We start from the raw sequence: 20,791 nt of genomic DNA on the forward strand, positions 1-20,791 counted from the left end.
TCATTTCCCGCTCAGCTCGCATATCTTTGAGAACGCTCTGAAGTGGTCAAGCATCTCACAGTATTGGGAAAAAAAAAAAAAAAAACACACCCAAACAAACAAAACAAAACACTTCCCAAGACCACCAGAGTTACTGTAAAATCACTCAGAGAAAAAAAAAACAAGTACTGTTCATTTAAAAACAGGCACAAAACCTCTCCACTGTGCATAACTGCAGTGCTGGTAAATTGTGTGAGAGTGTAAATATTAGCTGGAAATTGCAAGCGAAATCACAGGAGCCGTACGTGGCTATTAAGAAGTGGTACAAACAGGCTCTGGTGTCTGGTGCAATTATTCAAAGCGCTCTCTAGCACCACGTGAACTGTGCGCAGCTGTTGCACAGAAGCTGCAGGGGAACTGTGGTGGTGTGGCCGATGTCAACTGCGCATACTGTCTCTCGTTGCTTGGGTTCTCATTAGCATTAGTTATGATGGGAATAAAGGTAACTCAGAGGTAAGAAATGTGATCTGGTCAGCACTCCATTAAGGTGAAAGTACAGAACACCCTCGCTATAACGAACCTGTTGGGGTCCAAGCCTTTTGTTCTCTATATCGAGGGGTTTGTTATAGCGAAAGGATAATCAAAATGAACGATAAACTGTGGGAGTAAGTTAAAGAGATGAGATTGTGAACACAAGTAGAATTACACGTACCTGTCTGTCTCATGTATGCAGTATTCTGCCTTTGCTTTATCCTATTCATTAAAGAATTAAAACACAGTACAGAAAAAGCACAAATCCCAAACTGAAGCTGAACATTTATTCAAAATCAATCTGTCTTTGAATCGTTTCAAAGTGCAGCAAATCTTAACCCAGCATGCAAGAATCCCAAACTGAGCGTTTATTCCAAATCACCCTGACATGAAAAGTTTGACATGAAAAGTTCAGATCCTCAAGTTTTTATTATTTTTATTTCTTTAATGAATTTTGCTTTGCCGCATGGTTGCTGAACAAGCCAAAAAAGTATTTTTCGACATCCTTTATTCACGACAGAGACATGCCCGCGTTACTCCTTTTTTTAAAACAATCAATACCGTTTCCAGCTTTGTTGCAACATAAAATGATTTTCCTTCCAGAAGCATAGTTACACAGGGCGCGCTTCTTATTAAGAGTTGACTTCACTGCGAGGTGTCATCCCGTGTGTACAGACCAGGATGCTGACAGCGTGTGTTTATATAAACCTTTTTTATATTTTTCTATTTGGGGTCTAAGGGCCAGGTTCGTTATAGCCGAAGGTTCGTTATAAAGATGGACGTTACAGCGAAGGTGTTCTGTAATTGCTTTTGTGAAAAAAAACTAATTCTGGAAAGCAAAGAAACCTGCCCGTATGGACCCACTAGCACCCCCCCACCTCCCCCCCCCCCGCCCGATACTGACCTCCGAAGGACTTGCTCTTCCACATGGGGACATGGCTGACCTTCAACCTGGTGAACATGCGCTGAACACAGTAAGGGGGCACATCCCTAGAATGAGGACGAAGCAAGTTCTGTTTTTAAAACATGCGACACAAACAGGGTTGGCTGAAAAAAAAAAAAAAAAAAAAAAAAAAAAGACACCCACTGCTTAGCAAATGAATGAATAGTACATTACCCAAATATATCTGTGAGGTCCTCCCAGTCTATGTCATACTGATCCTCCACATTCATTGAGTGCAACCTACAAAAAATATGTGTAGTAATTCATAGAGCATAAGCTGAAGTCTGTTTACCCATTAGTTATGTCTCTGTCTCTCTCTGCAAAATGAGTAAATTCATTTAAAATACACATAGAAATTAATCAATTAATCAATCAATCAATCAATCAATTAATTAATTAATCAATCATAATTCACACAACGTTCAGAAGAAAACTTACCTATTTATCAAGTTGATTTTTGCCTGGACACATTTGTTACTCTTAGACATGGCCTCCCCTTGGCTCATCCTGTGTGTTAGCAAATGCATCCTGCACAAATCAGTAGGGACAAGAAAGAAAAAGAGGTTCTGGAGTCGGGAGCAAACACTTTTCAGTCAAGGAACAAATGAAACTCACCAATAAAAACAAATCACAGACGTGCATTGCAAAACTGTAAGCGTGACACACAGACAATTCTGATTCTGATACTCTCATGCTGCAACCATTGAGCTGCTCTTACTGTCATCCATGAAGGCTAAAAATAAAAAAAAGAATGCCCTCACCAAGTGTCCTCACCATACGCAGCACTGCATACAGGTGGGCTCTCCATCACAGGACAGCGATCACAACTTCAAAAGCAAGTGCAGAGTTTGCCTGTTCCTACTGTTTACTTTTTAATCCCAAATTTGGTGGTTATTGTTATTTATTAATAAACATGTCATCATCGTTTGGACAGACAATTCACCCCACTATCGCTTCCCCTGTGGGCAGAGAATGCCTCATCTCTGAACATCACACGCAACATCACACCCACCACTTTTGTCTGCACTGCACCCAGTTGCGGGTTTTCACTTTGGCCGCCACGTCCACCCAGTGGATGTTCTGATAGAGCTTCTCCCTGATGATGGTCAGCAGCCTGGCATTCCGCTCAGGGGTCGCTCCCTGCTCCAGGCTGTTCATCTCGGCTGGGTCCAGAGTCTTGCGCAGCTCGTCTTCCATCACCTTCAACAGGATCCTTCTCTCCTTGTAGCTCCAGCGTCCTTTATTCTTGCCTGCATAAAGCAAGCAGGGAAAGCTTACAAAACACAGACCTGCTGCACAACATTCGTACCCATAAATCGTGTCGCTTCTCACTCTCTGCGCCCCAGCTCGTAACGTCTGATTTCAGGATGCTGGTCTTCTTCTAGTCCCTATAGAGGGATGCAAAACAAGACTCCCATTGCACAGCAGTTATACCCGTTCCTGGTTTTATGACAAACTTATCCACAGCGTGTGGGTAACATGCTCAGGTGTGTCCTAATACAACACCAGTAAAATCAGGAATGGGTCAAACTGCTATGCAATGGTAGTTCTATTTCCATCTTTTTTTTTCCAGTAATGCTAACTACTGACCAAAATCTGTGAGGCTAGATTTTATGCTATTATAAGTGATTTTAAAAAGTTACGGTCCCATTTTATTTTGCTTACTTACGGTCAAACGTCAAGAACTTCAGAGCTACAGATTGCTCGCTCCGGCCCACCAAATCTGCAATCTTGATCCAGTTGTTCCCATACAGAGTGTGGAACCTCTTCAAGGATGCCTCCTCTTCCTCTGTGTACCTGACAGAGCAAAGGCAGCACACGGGTTAAAGTGAAGGGTTAGAAAACGCTGCAGATCCCTGCATCAGGCCTAAGCTGCAAACATATCAATCTATATGACAGGGGGAAACCTGCTGGGTGTGTGTATATCTATCTATCTATCTATCTATCTATATTTCTATCTATCTATCTATCTATCTATCTATCTATCTATCTATCTATTCCTTAAGGATATTATCTTCAAGTATTGCTCATCCTTGTTAGACAGTTTTTTGGGTCTTCCAGTCCTGGGTTTGTCAATTACAGATGATGTTTCTCTGTGCTTGTTGATTATGCTTCGGATACCACACTTGGAAATCATGTGATGCGAGCTATTTCACTCAATGTTTTTCCTTCTTTATGCAAGTCAAGGTTGTTAGAATAGTAGAAAACACTAGTGGAGGCTTTGAGGAAATTGTTGAGTCTCATAATGCATCAGAGTAGAAAAATACAACATGTCAGCAGTGTGTGTATATATATAATTGTCTTGCAAGGACAAGCAACTTCAGGTTAATTGGTACGACACAAATCTTAAAATACCAAAATAAGAACAAAACCTATTGCAGGAATCTCTTTGCGTACAAACCTGCCTTTATAATTCAATTCGTCAAACATCTTTCTTCCTCGCTTGTAAATAAGATTCCTAGCCCTTGGGATTCCTTCACCTGGGAAAAGAAAGAAAACACAAACACATGTCAAAAAGGAGCTCTCGCTACAGCCAAGCAAGGTCAAGTCTGGTCAGTAGCTGGACAAGGCGACCAGCAGGAAGTGTTCGTGGTCCATCCAATAGAGCTGCGCCTCCCAACCCTGGTCCTGGGGACCCCCTGTGTCTGCTGGTTTTAATTCCAACTGAGCGCTCAATTACTGAACTAGACCCTTCACTGAACCTTTTTAATTGTTTTCAGCTCTTAAACCGTTGCAGATTTCAAGCTAGCTGTAACATTTTATAAGTAGCTTGAACTCTGCAACGGTTTAAGAGCTGAAAACAAGTAAAAAGGTCTAATTAAGCAAATGATCAGTTCAATTAAGGGTCTAGTTAAGTAATTGAAAGCACAGCTGGAATGAAAACCAGCAGACACAGGGGGTCCCCAGGACCAGGGTTGGGAAGTGCTGCAATACAGGGCACTCTCCCTGTTGAGTTTAACACAAGTTCCAGTATAAGGGGGTCATCGTGCTGCAGGAAGATTCTGTCCTGCAGATGAGATCAAATTCTGTCTACACCTTGCAAAAAGTAGCCTTGATTGAATTTTTTTTTTTTTTTTTTTCATGCTTTCTGGTTTTTGCAGTCCATCGTTTTAGTTTTGCGGGTTATAGTACTTACAGATTCGTGTCAAGAATCTATACTGCACTTTGAGCTGCTTGATCGTGCTTATTTCTTCAGGGTAGCGTGATGTATAAAACAGCTTTTGGGGGCAGTCGATTCCGGCCAGCGAAAGGAAGTCCTCCACATTTTTCCTCAACCTAGCGTTTTCTTCTGCAGTAAACCTCCCGAACCTTATAGCCATGCCTAGGGAATGGAAAGGTTAGCAAGAGGTTAGGAAGCAAGAGATATGCTGGGGTGGGGGGGGTGACAATATTGTGCCAAGGCAATCACAATGGCCTTCATTTCTGTATCTGTTACATATCACTAGTAATAAACAACGAGGGAACATTTTATGTTTCCTTAATTGTATCATTTGTGTTGGATTACTTATTTTGTAAGATTTATTTTTTAAACAAAAGCTGTATTTCAATGTTGTAGAGAGCTTTTTAAATCTTTTTTTTTTTTTTTTTTTTTAAACTCAGCAATCTCTTCTGGGGCAGCAATGGAGAATCGCTGACGATTTCCTTACCTTTTTTTTTAAACTCCCGGAACCTGTTCAGGTCGTGTTTGGCCATTTCGACAATGACCGCTGCCGACAGCTTCTCCACGTTCGGAACAAACTCTTTCAGCTGCTCCATCATGCTTGCTAGCTCTTCTTCACCTACTGGGGACGATTTAGCCTTACTAAAAATGAGGAGGCGATAGGTATCAGAACATGAACTGGTCAAATGCAACAGCTAGGCTTCTCTGAATGATGTGTAATAAAATGGCATTAGAAACCTCAGAACTGCCTCTCACCAATCAGGAAGCTCTATTGCTGGGCACTACCACTTGGTAAATGACCGCAGAACTTACATCTAAAGAAACAGAAGGAAAGCAAAACTTCGAAAAGGTAACCATTAAGGGCACTGTATGCACCAGTTTCTAATAACATTAAACCCTGACTATCAGGCAGTATCTGGGTAGTCGACAATGTCTTCCCGACACTGGCAACTACCAGACAGTAACTTCTATTCAGCGTTCTATTGCTTAATCAATGACGAGTGGGCTGCCCAGAACCCCCTCTTACCCAGTCTCCCACCCATCGGTGTTATCGTCATCAGCAGTCCTGAGCGCAATGTCTTTCATCTTTATTCCTCTCTTTTTTTTCTTCTTCTTCTTCTCTTGGTATCCGCACGGGATCTCGGTGGAACTTAATAACCACGAAGCTGCTTCTGGGTTTTCGACGTCCAGCTGCGGCTCCTGGCTCTGGTTCTCAATCTCATGCTTCGTTTTCTTTCGAGAGCCGCCTGGGGTCTGGATAAGATCAGCCCGGTACACTATGACCGACTCCCCCGATTCGTCGACGGTAGTTTCAAGCAGCTGGCTCTCGTTCACCATCTTCCGTTTCTTTTCCTTTCCGGAGCCCCCTGGAGACTGGCCCGGGTCGACTCCACTCCGCTCTGCTGGCTCGTCAACGTCCGACCTCCTCTTTTTCATTTTGGAGCTTCTCCGTGTCGGGTCCACTTGGCGTCCAGGGTCTTTGGAGGAACTCGCCTCGACTGGTTCGTCTGTGTCCGACAGCAGCACCTGGATGCTGTTTGTCGGGTTCTGCTTTTTCTTCTTTTTCGCAGATAAATCTCCGCTGCTCTGATCACATGCCCCCTGCCCAGTCTCTTCCAGCCCTGCTTCCCTCTGCTTCCTCTTCTTTTTCTTCTTTTCCTCTGCAGTCCAAGGCGTAACGGGGTAGCTTCCCTTTATCTCAACCTTCACCTTCTTTCTTTCAGACCCAACGGCTTCCAAACAGCTTTCCTCATCCTTCGGTTGACCAGAAGGGTTGACGTCACCGTTGCTCTCACCTTCCTGCTTCATTTCATCTCTCTTGTGCTTTTTCTTCTTCTTCTTCTTCTTCATGGGCATTTCCACCTCTTCAGTCGTTTCTGCTTCCAGATTTTCATCTCCACCTGAGTGTTTGACTTTCTTTTTCTTGTGCCCACCGTCTCTCTCTCCCGCTTCTTTCAGCTGTTCATGCTCTGCTCGCTTTTTCTTCACTTTCTTCTTTTTCTTGTGCTCATGCGCTGCTGCAGAGGACTCTGTGTCCTCCCCAGTACTGTCCACAAAAAGCAGAGGCGATAAAGACCGTGCCGGGACAGTCCCCTTACGCTTGCGTGGAGTTGCTTCTCCTTCTGAACCTCTGGTCATGCCTGCAGCCTCGTCCAGTCTTAACAGGTGCACAAAAGAAAAAAAAAAAGAAAAACAATAATTTACTTGTCATCTTACATTTCTAAGGGACTTTTAATACAGCTACAATTATATTTAACAAGATATGTAAAGAAGTTGCTGTCTATCATTCAAAACAATCCGGGCCTCGCTAATGCCCTCCATCATTTTCAAGAACATCAGACAGAAATAATTAGAAATGAGTATGCACCACCTTGTGAGCTAAATGAACCTTTTTTTTGTAACACAATGGACGTTATGCAGGATAAATGCGCAATGAAATCATTTAGGAAACCTTAGATGACAGACCAGGCCATTCTGGAGTTTGCTCTTGTAGTTAATCTTAGAAGTAATGCTGAACTTGAACCTACACTGTTGTGGCTGCATCCCTTCGCAACTGAGACACTTCTACAGTGGTGTTTAAAACATGATGCCTTTGTTTCACCAAGGCCTCGGGTTTGGTTTCGCCACAGCTGTTTTCATTTATAAGCTGTTAGGGGTCTATATTCAGTTATTTCTGGTAGCCTCAGCCCACAGTGTGGAGAATGAACATTAAGCAAGTCACACACACACAGGTAATGGTGTCAATTCCCCACGCAACACAATTAGAATGTTTTCTTTTTCATATGAACTAGCAGGCTTTAGCACTGGTATTACTATTTATATACGTATTTATAGATGAACTTTTCATTTTGAATACGCGTCTCCAACAGAAACACAAAGCATATTACACACACACACACACGCCAGAAAAAAAGGCTTAGTTGAAAAGTTGCCCATTTTTTAATTATTATTTTAACAAGTAACTTCTTAATGGTTCACTGTGGCATGCTCATGGATTTATTTTTTATTTAAGTCACTTAACTGCCTATTACCTTTAATATTGTTTTTATTTTCAGTTATAAATGAGTCCAGTCTCATTCACAGCCGCTCTCTTCTCTGCGCGCCATACTGCACAGGAAGTGCTCGACTACCGGAAGTAAACCCTTTAAGTGAAAGGTCAATCAGCCTTTTGTTTATTACCATGGAAACGAGACGCGTTGGGTACTTTTTTTTCAACACAAATTAAACTAAGAATTATAACAAGATATGCATTATTATTATTACTATTTTTTTCAGAATAAATTTTACGATACGGAGTATAGAAAAAATAACAATAAATAGACTATTGGAAAAGACCACAGTGATCCCTGTGTGTGTTTTGCCGTATTTATAAATTTATTGATTTATTTATTGTTCATGTCATGTGTGTAGGATTTAGTCTTACAGCAGCTAAACACTGTCGCTATACCACACCCAAAATAAACAAATAATATTTAAATATCCATTTAAAAAGTTAAACTTAAATGTATGAACATTTAACAAAGTTTAAGTAGTAAGTACGTTTTTAAAATGTTCATAAACGTGCAATAGAAAATTAACGATACTGTTGAAATAAAAATTGACATGATCTATTCACTTTTAATCATACGAAACAATACAATAACTCAAACGTAAGCAAAGTTTAGCGTCTTTAATCGCCATAGCAACGGAGCATACCATATGAACTCGAGAAGACAATATATATCATTTGTGTTTAAAGAAAGGAAACAAACACCACAGGTGAACACGTCCGTTATTAAAACATCAATTTATAATGATTATTTTTATTTTAAGTTTTAAAAATCGATATTAGGTCGTTTTTATTTTTGTTTTCGTGTTTTGGTTTCGCCCCAGGGTCGCCAGTGTGTCTGGGGACTCCCAGGTCGTGTTCATCAAACGCAGGTAGGCACTTTTATTTATGAACAGCTAAACCAGCAATTCATGTGGATAATTTGAGTAAGGACATAGAAAGGGAGGTAACGTGCATATAGAAATGTAGCACATTGAGGTTTTTTCTTGACTTGTCACTGTGTACTGCGGACTCGAATCAATACAATCCACGATGCCCCAAAATCAAAACAGATATGCAAATGTGATCTTAGAATTGGTTTTGTGTTTAAAGTCAAATTGCTGCAATAGTATATCCAGGAGTCTATTTTATTGATCTATAAGGTGGATGATCTAAATACCGCCGCTCTATCCAGCTCGAGTTTTTCCACAATGATCCTCTTATTATCATTGCTTACAGTACAATACAAACACACTGACATGAAGTAGGTGTAAAATCGCGTGTACAGGCTTGGTCTGCGGGTGTCTTTTGTCGATTCCTCTCACCTTCTCAGCTGCTCACTCCCAGCCTCTCGATCTCCATTCAGCAATGTTAAATCGGATCCAGTCTGGGACATGGACCAAGAACCGAGACCTTTCCACCCCCAGCGCTAGAGCATTCAAAATAAACAATTACTGCACGCTGCTCGGGAGCATATCGTATTGAAAATGAATGTGTTGTTATCTATATGATGCTAATACACCCTCTTCAGTCCCTGCGTGCATGTTAAAGTTTCCAATCAATGTATCTATTTTATAGATTTTTTCAAAGTTATGGCAGGGCAACTTCACGAACGCCATAGAGTTTACACAGACCGAAGGGGATATTAATTTCGTGTGTGCATCGACACTGGATGCCATCATATTTTGTTTCCCCATAGCAGCATAGCAAAGTGGCTAGCTGACGTTTCTAATCCCTTATAGCTAGCTGTATAACCCCTCCATGCTCTCTGTCCCTCTGTGCATGGCTCCAGTACACACTGTATAGCCTGTAAAGCCATTAGCTGCTGTTCAGTGAGCACACATGCCGGCTTACACTTTCTTTCCAGGCCAAAGTCCAAGAGAAGCTCTTCCCTGCGATTCCTTGCGGCCCGATTAGACTGGGAGACGGAATGGAGGCTGTGCAAGTCGGAGTGATCAGGGATTCCATGCTGGCTAATCCTCTTTTAATTAGGGTAAGGAGCTGGGATGTGGGGACCCCTTCCGGATTAGTCACAGCACATTGACAAAGCACCAAGCGGGGACGCATGCACAGCTTTGGCTGGCATCTGCCTGTTAGGGATAATATTACCTTTCCAAGCGTGAAAAAAAAAAAAATGCTTTTCATTTTTTCTCTGTTTAGGAGATTTGACCCTTTTTAATGTATTGATTGATTGATTTGCTTATTTCTTATCTCTCCGCGTAACAGTAAGGGGTGAGTTTACAGAGATTTTTTAATACCCGACTGTTGTAACACGAAAACAAAGCAACGCTTGGGTCAGTTTCAACGCAATGTCCAGAAAGAGCAGTATAGTTTTACAAAATGACTTCACATTTTAATTTGACAGCATGCTTGTAGTTATACGTTCTTCCCTTTTTCTGCCACATTTGTAGTGTGACTATAGTTTCCAACACTAGAGGGCAGTCTAACTCTCCTCAAACCAAAAGACCTATCCTGATACCACAGTGAATGCTCTGATGTAATGGTACCTCTGCCTCATTACCACGAGATGGCAGTATGGGTTCTTCCTAATTCAAACGAACTACTGTGCTGAGTCGTACTGCGGTTTTTCCTCTGACCCGTAAAGCACGTTTGATATAGGTGAATGGGGAACTGAATATAAGAGAGACAAATGGGAGAAATTAGTAAATCAGAGAGCTGGGAAATGCTTTGTAATGCTGGGGGCTTTTTTGTCCTTAATCATTTATAACAGGCTTGAAAGCCAGGCCAGGACAGAGGTCATTTATGATAGAATGGAGGCTGATGGAGAGGTGTAGAGATCCAACCTGAGTTTAGTGTCAATCCACAGCACTCGTTTTTGTCCTTCACAGTCCAATGAGAAGTGAACTGAACTGGTCAACGTTTTGAGTCCAGTTGCATACAGCAGCTATCGTCTTTGCTAATAGTTCTGATACTGAGCATCAAAAGAAACGTATCACTTATATTTGGATAAAATTCACTAGATGTGATTGAAAAATGACACACTCTGTTTTAGATCAGGTGCAGTGACTTTTTATTGTGCTGGTTAACAATTGACATCACGAAGATGCTGCAGAATGATCTGTCGATCTTGGGCTGGTGGTGTGACTCTTGGTCTCCCGGTTCGTGGGCTGTCATTGACAGAGTGTGTCTGGTTATACCGTCTCGAGCCACAGCACGCTGCCCTAGTCCAGCCTCCAACATGCCGATCGCACGAAGGCGCTGCTCTCTTGCCAGACGTGGCATATTGTTTTTTTTTTTCTGTGATTTTCTTTATTGCTTTTATTCAAGCTTTATTCAACAGCTGAAATCACTCCATATCCAGAGTCCAATCAACTGTCTCACTAATTAGGTGATTAAGCGCATATGCTTCAGTCATAGTCACTCAAGCGTGTCATGGTCGTGAATGATCAAGTGATTATTATTTTTTTTTTCAAAGCAGGATTTGTTTATGTGACCTAGAACTGAGTGCTGTATGTTCTAGCTCATAGCTGAGTGCTCTACCAATGAGCTAAAAATACCTGAATGAGCTGCTAACAGCCTTGGTCTAGTAGTTCCCTCTATTAGAGACGTATATCACATCTAAGCAGGTTTCTCTGTTAGTGAGCTGGCAGGGGTCCTCGCGATGGCTGTTAGGAGCACCTGTTCCTGACTGAGTCACGTCAAGGCACACCTTTGATCAGGAGACGCAATCACTTTCCACCAACCAGGGGCTGGTCTTGGGCAGATGCTCAGGGAGCTAGGTGTGCCTGCTCTGGGTCCTGACATTTCTCTGATGCCCAGTGCCTTTCAGCATGAGGTCCACAGCCTGCAAATACTGCACCGAGCAAGTGGAGCAATGCTCTAGAAATCCGCATCATGTCATTTCTCAGGATGGCTTTCTCCTCACCACTTGCACGTCTTTTCAATTGATGGCTTTCTTAAATGAAAAGTAACTGTAAATACTGTCATCAATATACAGTGACTGTTTAATGAATGCCTTTATAATGTGAAACGGTTACAGGAAAATGAATGCAAAAAGAATCCAAACTTAATTTTGAATCCAGACTTCATTTGCAAATGTAATGCTTCGTGCATAATAATCCATTGTCATTCTAAAATGAATCCAGAAACGCTATTCAGTGTGACTGCAACCCCCCACAATAAAACACCGTTATAATTGTAAAAATACAACTAGCGTATGGTGCGAAAATGTGTGTGTTTGTATTTTTGATATCTTATCAAACTCATTAGCCAAACCATCATAGTTTGTCTTCTTAAATACTGTCTGCTTAGAAAAGGAGAAAGCAGTTCTGAACTGTGAGGTAAAAAGATTATGAGAGATAAAACCAGGGGCTGTAAATCGCTAAGTAAACCAACTCAAAATAGCGATGGTAAATTACAAACTCAGTGTAATGAAGAATGATCACAGCAAGCCGGGCTGTTGGACTAAAGCACAGAGTGAGAAACAGTGGCTTTGTAATGTTTTTTCTTCTACAATGTATTTCATTTATAAAGTCTATGGCAGCACAGCTGTTCTCTCTGGGGCCCTACATAGAGAACACATAAAACTGCAGCGTACAGACCTACTGTATGTAACAAATGTACCGAACAAGCCATTGCTGTGCAAGATACACAGAGGGAGAGTCGCATTGGGTCTGGTGCTCCTCATCTCGGACCCTACATCAGCTCTCGAGTTCCTGGGTGTGGAAGAGGAAGCTGGCTCGCTCGTGGGATCGCAGGACGCCCGCTGAGCCTTCGGTTCTCCTGAGCAGCTGTGTGGGGAACTGCTGCGGTGAGAGGGGGGAAAAATAATTCTAAATTGGGGAGAAAATCAGACGTAAAAATAAAAAGCTGTATCAGAGCTTGTAGAAGATACTCAGACACTCCTAACCTTCTCCCACTGCAGCAGCCACGGGTGAAACTGTTGGACTACCAGAGTGACAAAGGGTCTTTTTTGCAAGTATAAAACAAGTACAAAGCTACCCTGAACAACACTGCTATCTGCTAAGTGTTGGTTTGTGCTCATTTCAATTCGTTGCGATAACTGTGCCTTTGTAATTACCTCAAAACAGAGCCCAAAATGGCAAACAGAATTTAAAACGACCTTGTTAATAATAATAATAATAATAATAATAATAATAATAATAATAATAATAATAATGCCAGAGACAAAAGCCATGGCAAATAATTAAGAAAGAAAGAAAGAAAGAAAGTGAAAAAGCATTTATATTCTTCTCTTCAATAGTCTAACAACACATGTACCCAAATGTGATTATCCATCAGCCTCCTGAGGACCCACAGATCAGAAGTGTGATTTTGTTTTCTCCTCGTTCCACCTGTGTTTCTGCAGAGACAAAATCATTATCAGATTAGCCCCCACAATGAAAAGTACAATCCGGTCCCCCCCCGGCCCCACGTAGTTAGCATTTAGATAGACGAGAGCAGGGGAGCCTGTTTAATGGGTTTGCAATGTGAGCTGCAGTGTGAGAGGGGATTAAATCTAGGAAGAAGAACAAGAAATAGAAAAACAAAACAAAACAGCACCCAGCACGCTTGATCGGCTGAGCTCATTAACCGAAGCCTTGTCAGAATTGATGTTAGACGTGATAGGAGATTATCACATTTAGGCTGCTCCCCCACGCCCTCCTTCTCTTAATTCCATTCAGTGCAACTGGCCCCTGTAGAATTGCACATGCTTTAGGCTGTCCGGGGAGGCACACAGGGACTTATAGATCCTGCCAGCATTCTGTGTCTTGATCTCCTAATTCTGCTTCATTTAAACTTCATCAACTTTTCCATTGGACTGGAAGAGGCAAGGAATGAGGCAGCAGCGCTCTCCTCTCTCTCTCTCTCTCTCTCTCTCTCTCCTCTCTCTCTCTCTCTCTCTCTCTCTCCCTCCCTGTCGTTGCCAGACTTCATTTTGGATTCTCTCATTACCCCCCCCCCCCCCTCTATCTTCCCTGTTATTTTTCACGGCCCTTTGGCTAATGCTGTAAATGAGATTACTGTATTTAAATAGCTATGATAATCCAGAGGGGACTGCAATCGCTCTGTTGGGTAGCAGGTTTTGTTCCTGTTTCTTTGTTTTCCGTTTTGCTCAGCAGATTTGCCCCGCGCTGATTCAATCGAATGTCATCTGGGCTCTTTATCCTTTTCTTTTGGTTCTTTTAGTTCTTTGTTCGTTTTTTTGTTTTTTTTTAAAGAATAATCGCGATGATTTCTGTGCTTCTGAACTGCGCTGTATTGACAGTGCTGGAGATTAGGGTTCTGTATTTCTGAACAGAGCAGCAGCATTAAAAAAAAAGAGAGGTTTGACTTTCCATTTAACTTTTGTACATGTGTGTACCATATGTACACACATTAACACAAAAATACATATATACATACTTACACAAACATATATGCACACATGAACATATACATACATGTACATATATACATGCATATACATAGATATACACATGTGCATGTAAACACAAACATACACATGTACAAATGCAGGCCTGGTATACAGAAAGGGAAATAAATAAATAGATCTTGATCCGTGTAAGAATAAAAGGGGCCCCGATTTCATCACATTCATTACTGTTCGATTCTGTATTCATAAACAGTGCAGGAGCCTAAAAGTAGATTTGACTTTCCATTAAATGTTAAACATTGAAATTCTCTGCATCAGTAGCACAATGTATTCTACCACAGGTGCTGCTGTGTGTCCTTGCAGAAAGAAAAAGTGGTAATAGATCATTTTGACAGCGTTGGTGTCTATTGCTCTGATCCCAGGTAAAGTGTGGTTAAAGTGAATGCAATTTGGTAGAAAAAGAAGGTGTAGTTAGACTGACTTGTACAGGGTTTATTAGGGACTCTTAGTCGTTGTCTTGTGGGACATTTTCAACTCTTAAGATATGCAGTCCTCGATATCATCCAGTTTTCAGTTGCTGTGGCCAGTCCCTCGCCCTCTACCATTCCACCAATAAGTATTTGCTTCTACAGTTTTTTCTTCCAACTAACTTCCAATGTCTTATATAGGAAACATTACAAACCTTAAGTATCGTCTCAATCAGACATCCAACGCCCTTGTAGACTCCACCATAGGACGACTCCTTTGCCTTTTAATTGCTACCACTGGCAAACAGCAAAGCCTTCCTAATGCACTTAAACTGTACAGATGTATCTTTACATCTGCCTGGACAGAATAAAAACATACTAGGGCTGCGTTTGAGCAATTAACAGAGAGCACCGAAACTGTGTTTTCTTCCACGCTTCAGACTAGTTTATCATCTGTGGGTTTTTCTCTGGGTCCCCTCCAATCCTCGCTTCCCCCCCCCCCCCCCCACACTCGCACTCTCTATCCAGGCTGATCTATTGGTTTTTCGGCAGCCGTGGGAGCCATAAATCATGGTAATGCGTCCACGGCGATGATGGTGCTTTGAGCAGGCGGAGATGGATTCAAGCAGGCAGCCCTGGCAGCGAGAGGGGGGAGGTGTCGGGCTCGCCGCTGGGGCTCTGTGGACAGGTTACTGATGATGTTTGTTTTTCGTACCCGTGTTCTCGCGCTCTGGGTTAGCCCTCCTGGGAGCCCTGCTGTGCTTCTGGAAGAAAAAAAAAAACACACAGCTTACTGCTCACAGGCTGAAGTGAGAGAGACAGAGGCGGAGGGAGAGCAAGCAAGCTGGGAAGGAGAGCTGGTAGCGTACTGGTTATAGCAAGGGCTGGGATTTACTGCAGGCTGTGCTCCAAATGATTCATGGGTAAGGAACAAAGAGAAGAGCATTTACCCTTGCGTGGTGGTTCTGTGAGGCTTTGAATGCCGTTTTCCCAACAAAAGGACACTTAAAGATCACTTAGAGATCGTTTAAAGATCTCTCTAAGCCACATTTTACTCAGTCCCGTTGGAATGGGATGCCATTGTACTGTATTCTTTTCTCTTTTCTTTTTTTAATGGAAAGTAAAGGAAGGTCCAGATATCTTTACCCTGATATCCTATTTCTTAGACACGATGTCAGGAAAGCAAGGTTCCTGTGAATCTAAAGGAAGGTCTTTAAATGAATCGGGCTGTAGAGTGAAAAGCTTGCCGGTTTGGGTTATCCAGCAGTTCAGAGAGCTAGGCTGCCGGCTGGCACACAGGGGCTTGAGCGGCTTACCTGATACAGTAGTAAGAATGGGAGTTTGTGGGCTCAGAGGTTGCATTGGTCTGCGGGGCAGAATAGCGGTTTTGGGAGTGGGTTGCGTCGTGTTCAAACACAGTGCGGGGACAGTTAGAACAGTCTGCCTGCCTAAATTCAGCAGTGGCTGTCTTTACTGCGTTCAGTTCCCCCCAACTTTGTTTTTTTTTCTTGCTGGCTAACATGCTGGCTGGAGAGATAATGTGTGGCGAAGAACATGTTGGCCAGCATTTGTCTAGCTAAACGCAGCCCTGATGGCCTGATGCTGCAGCTTCTTGTTGTCTGGGCCACAATAGGGCCTGACCCCACCCCCCCACCCCGATTCCCTTTTGATGAGGCATGCTAAATAAATCCTCCTGTTCATGGCTTTATTCCCTCCTGGCTCCTAAACGGGGGGACCAGGACAGCAGATTTGCCGCCTCTGTCGGAGTGTGGAGCTGTGAGAGCCCCTCAAAGGGCTCTGTCTCTGAACAGCCTGCCTCTGCTTTAGTCAGGGTCAGCTCAGGCTTTCCACAGTCAGTATGTTCCAGATTGTGCACGTATGTATTTGTATATAGAAAAGCTGATAACCTCTTCACAATAGGTCAGAGCCGGTGGACGCTTAGTGGCCTTGAGTGAGTGAAAATCAGCTTGCATCTTTACACACGGCCCCATATACAGTACTGTTAGATAAGAATAATGACATTTTAATGGGATGTCATCGCCATACAAATGATCTGATGCAAAGGAATTTCAGACAGGGTCTACAATCAAACAGTTTTTTGATTGTAACCTAATATGTGGTGTAGGTTCCAAGGACGTAGCATTGCAGTCGTGACTGGACCTGGCGTCTCTGCACTGTTGGGACAGATTCAGTTAATGAGGCTGAGAGTACAGCCTCTGTATCCGGCACAGAGACGTACGTTTCATTTACTACCACAGCCAAAAGCGATGGGCTTCAGCACAAGAAAATCTACGTCACCCAGAAAGTTTTTTTTTTTTTTTTGCACTGTCTGCAAATTGCCTCTCAAACCAAAGCAGCCTGGATAGAAACGGGTGCAAAATATGAAGTGTCACGCCAACGCCTTCATTTCCTGCAGCCTCATCTGCAGTTAGCTGGTGTCGCTCAGGCTTATGGAGACACATGCTCCCAATTAGCCGCTCTTCTTAATGTAAATGCTTCATAAATTATCCCCGATGCTGCAGGATTAGACTTTCAGAAAGAGAGTTAGCATCTCAATAAACAGCCAGGTTGGGGAGGCAGGGAGGGAGAGAGAAAGGAAGGGAGGGGGGCTCCCGAGTGGCACATCCGGTAAAGGCGCTCCGCGTGGAGTGCAGGATGCGCCCTATAGCCTGGACGTCGCTGGTTCGAGTCCAGGATATTCCATTGACGACCGTGGAAAGGAGCGCCCAGGGGGCGGCAAACAATTGGCCGGGGGGGGGGAGGGCTTAGGTCAACCAGGGTGTCCTCGGCTCACCGCACACCAGCGATCCCTGTGGTCTGGCCGGGTGCCTGCGGGCTTGCTTGTAAACTACCCAGAGCTGTGTTGTCTTCCGACGCTGTAGCTCTGGGTGGCTGCATGGTGAGTCCGCAGTGTGTAAAGAAGCGGGCGGCTGACGGCACACACTTCGGAGGACAGCGTGTGCTCATCTTCGCCCCTCCCGAGTCAGCGCGGGGGTGGTAGCGGTGAGCTGAGCCTAAAAATAATTGGACATTCTAAATTGGGAGAAAATAATTAAATAATTGGCGACTACTAAATTAAAAAAAAGGGAGGGAGAGAGAATGGGAGAGAGAGAGAACAGAAGGGAGGGATGGAAGGAGGGAGGGAGGGAGGAAGAGAGGATAAGAAGTACACAGGACGAAGATAATGAGATTTAGTAGAGAGAGGAAGAGTAGGCAGCAGTTAAGATGAGAGAAAGGAAACTGAGTGTATGTACTTATTCCATTTATATCACTAAAGAGTTCACTAAAAAATAGAGTTGAACTGCAAATGACTTGTTCTCAAAAACCAAACACTTACTTTGTCTTCCAGTTGAAATCGAGCGCTTGTTTTTAAAGCATGTCTTTTTTTTTTCCCAACCAGCAAACAGAAAGTGCTGACGGATTCATCAGCGTTTACCTTTCTGCTGCTCTTTTGGGACTGAAGTATTGCGCCGCTCCAGAGCAGAGTGCCACTGAACATCTTTTCAGTGAAAGGAAGAAAGTTCCCATTCAAATACATGCGTGCTGGTGGGAGGAGTGAGAGGGATTCCTTTTTTCTTCTACAAACAAAAGGGGTCTTTAACATGCAAAGCAGACAAGATGTAGTTTATCCAAGTTCCCCAGCCTGAACACCAATAGCACAGCATGCTGTCTGCACACAATGCTGCTGGAGCCCTGGTAGCTGGGAGTACATTGAGATCGCCTCTAAACTGCACAATCCCCGCTCTCTCTGTCTCACGCACACACCTTGCTGTGTTGTCGCTGGATGGTGTTATCCAGGATTATCCCTAAGCAGTGCAAATCCGAGGTGCCAATCAAAGCGCCCTCTCTTGCTCAGGCAGCAGATGGCGCTGTGCTGCAGGGCCGGGTGATAATTAATCAGACAGATTGGGGGGCATTACTTCCAGTTGTCTCCTAATTATTCTTCAGCAGAGTGTTTATCCCAGAGTTTGTGTAAAAGGATCGCACAGCAAGCGCTTTTTAAGCTGCATGCGGAAGGAGCCAGCCCCCCACCTCTGCTTGTCCTCCTTCATTTATCCTAAAGAGAGGATTACACTTCATTTCTTGGGGGAGAACCTTGATGTTTACAGGAGGCGTCCGTTGAAAAAGGCAGCTTGTGTGAAAATCCAGTTCCAAAGCTGGCCGACACAAAAAGCGATATGAACCCTCACCCCTCACCCCCATTCTGTGAGTGGAACCAGTCTACTCCAGACCCCCCGGGTTCCCAGCCCATACCACTAGACTACAGTGCCTGCCAGCCCCTCAGATCTAACCACATCAGCATCACTACCCCTAGGCCATACTGCCTCTCGGTCCTCACCCATGTAAAGGAGTCCTTCCCTATACTTATGCTTGCCATTACCTGACATACGGTTAACCATGTGTTTGATCCCATAAGCGTGCACTAAGATGTGACATTTCTGTTTAATTATCAGCACTTTGTCAAGCATACACTATTTTGCATAATAATCTAAGCAATCACATGAAGCCACCTGAGCATTAACAAGTCTCCTACTGCAGTTTCACCTCGACTGTCGTGGGGATGAACAGCGTGTGACTGAAATCTGAGCAGGGAAAAGAAATACGGTTTCCATCTAAAAAAAAAAAAAACAAGTGTCAGATGTCACTGCTAATGGAAGAATGCTTGATTTGAATTTGTGACGTTAAACAGACACAGCCAAATACAGTTTTGATCCAATTTATGGTTCTCGAGGTGTTAAGTAGAGGGGAATTGATTTTGGTTAAGAGGGAGTTGGATTCGCGTTACGATGCAATTTGTAACCTTTCAAAGCACTGGTGTATTTCTGAGCAAATCTTGGGATCCTGGGATGGGACGCTAAGCGTTAATCAACCCCCTCCCCCTCCTTTCTCCCTGGTATGCCCTCTTTATGCCCCCCCCCCCCTTCGTTCCTCTGGTGGGCTGTCCCGTCTGCTCTCAGCGCGTCTTGAGACTGACGTGTAATCAAACATCAAGCCGAGCTGCGAGATCAATCTTCCCAACTCATAAACTGCACAGCGAGAGTGTGTAAATGCAAATGAGAGAGCCCCCGTCCAGCTGACATCAGAGCAGGGGCGGGAGCATCAATCGCTTCATCCGGAAAACTACGGAGAGTAACAGAGCTGAGAACCCCAGAGGGAGGGAAGAAGGGAGGAAGAAGAAGACAGAAGCAAGAGGATGCGTCGGGGATTGAAACGATGGGAAAGGCTACTGTGCGTCAAACTTTAATAAAGATCACTAAAGGCTGTCAAGCTTCTCATCAGAGACATTTGAGACACGTCGAGCAACTGCGAGCCCCAATTCTAATCACTGGGACTGCAGTTACATCAATCAGCCTGTGGTGGCAGTAAATGTCCTTCTTCTCTCCTTTGCAATTCAGACAAGATGTCCTTTTAATAAATAAGGGTAATAAAGGATAGGGGTAATTAAGGGTAATACATCTAAAGACTTAAATGTAATGGGTTTTATATTATAGTTCAGATACACAGTGATTGGGAAAATCAAGTTTAGACTCGCAGGCTGGTTTGAATAGAGATGCGGAATGGAAATGTAAGTTGGGACACCATGTAGTTGGGATAAGGAACCTCCTAGCAACCGATTAAGCCATGAATTGACAGAGTGGCCTCACTATGGCAACCTATTTGGGGGGAGGGAATAGAGTCAGCTAATCCCAAAATGACGAAAAGCTGAAATGTACACGACGCGAAAAAACGAAAAAAAAAAGAGAGTTCATTTTAAAGAGATGATTATGTCCCCTCCTTTGCTGGTGCTTTGTGAGGGTCTGTGAATTATTTACTGACCCCCCCCCCCCCCCCCCACTCCCACTCCACTCCCTTCCTAGTCACACAGAATAGGCTTCCAATGAGCTGTTGATCATTCCTGGGCTGTTCTTCAAATAAAGTTGCAGGCCCATTCCCAGCTCCAGGCCTGGCTTTCTATAGAGGGTCATGGCTTGTTAATTAACACACAATAAAAGAACAGATAATCTGTAAACGAGACTATAAAGAGGCTTTTGGCTTACATAAGCTTCTCTTTGGATGCAGAGCAGGGCTTTTCTCTCTGTCTCTCTGTTTGTACGCTATTGAAACTCGAAGGCAAAGAGCCAGATCAGACTTTCACCAGCAATCTCTTTCTTTTATCTCCCTGGACATTCTTCAAGTTGTTGCCTCTGTCCAAGGATCCTCAGAAGATTAGCGCTCCTGCAGGAATTAAACCAGGACCACAATAACTTTGAATTTAGCTTCGTTCCTGTGCTGTGACCTTTTCCTTCCCTGATGTCTCTGGTGTTAGATAATCGCTATCCTCAGGTGGCTGTGTTTTAATAGACAC

The 20,791-nt window shown here is 43.5% G+C and overlaps 2 protein-coding genes and 1 long non-coding RNA gene across 4 annotated transcripts in view; 1 reads left to right on the plus strand and 2 right to left on the minus strand.

The window, feature by feature from the left end:
• Positions 1-8,984, minus strand: part of LOC117974013 (stomatin-like) — a 22,072-nt gene extending 13,088 nt beyond the window's left edge. Inside the window, exons 1-10 of one of the 2 annotated variants that reach the window (XM_058986808.1) lie at positions 8,967-8,984; positions 5,641-6,771; positions 5,101-5,255; positions 4,590-4,775; positions 3,855-3,933; positions 3,123-3,250; positions 2,466-2,703; positions 1,892-1,981; positions 1,628-1,693; positions 1,415-1,500 (exon numbers count right to left, since the gene is read on the minus strand). In XM_058986808.1, coding sequence (XP_058842791.1) covers positions 1,415-1,500; positions 1,628-1,693; positions 1,892-1,981; positions 2,466-2,703; positions 3,123-3,250; positions 3,855-3,933; positions 4,590-4,775; positions 5,101-5,255; positions 5,641-6,752 — 2,140 coding nt within the window. In that variant the 5' untranslated portion in view covers positions 6,753-6,771; positions 8,967-8,984. Of the gene's footprint in view, positions 1-1,414; positions 1,501-1,627; positions 1,694-1,891; positions 1,982-2,465; positions 2,704-3,122; positions 3,251-3,854; positions 3,934-4,589; positions 4,776-5,100; positions 5,256-5,640; positions 6,772-7,645; positions 7,739-8,966 lie in introns of those variants that run through there. The other variant, XM_058986809.1, reaches the window with a different exon arrangement.
• LOC131697516 (cilia- and flagella-associated protein 77-like) overlaps positions 8,348-20,791 on the plus strand; it is a 21,349-nt gene continuing 8,905 nt past the window's right edge. The window contains exons 1-2 of the mRNA XM_058986819.1: positions 8,348-8,534; positions 9,509-9,634. Of these exons, the coding sequence (XP_058842802.1) occupies positions 9,572-9,634 (63 nt within the window). The 5' untranslated portion in view covers positions 8,348-8,534; positions 9,509-9,571. The remainder of the gene's footprint in view (positions 8,535-9,508; positions 9,635-20,791) is intronic.
• Positions 10,692-14,938, minus strand: LOC131697517 (uncharacterized). Its single transcript, XR_009307336.1, has 3 exons — positions 14,661-14,938; positions 12,883-12,964; positions 10,692-12,407 (listed from the first exon to the last, which is right to left on the minus strand). It is a non-coding gene; the product is annotated as an uncharacterized LOC131697517 (long non-coding RNA).

This window comes from Acipenser ruthenus, chromosome 15 (assembly GCF_902713425.1).
Source record: "Acipenser ruthenus chromosome 15, fAciRut3.2 maternal haplotype, whole genome shotgun sequence".
In the NCBI taxonomy this organism is placed as follows: domain Eukaryota; kingdom Metazoa; phylum Chordata; class Actinopteri; order Acipenseriformes; family Acipenseridae; genus Acipenser; species Acipenser ruthenus.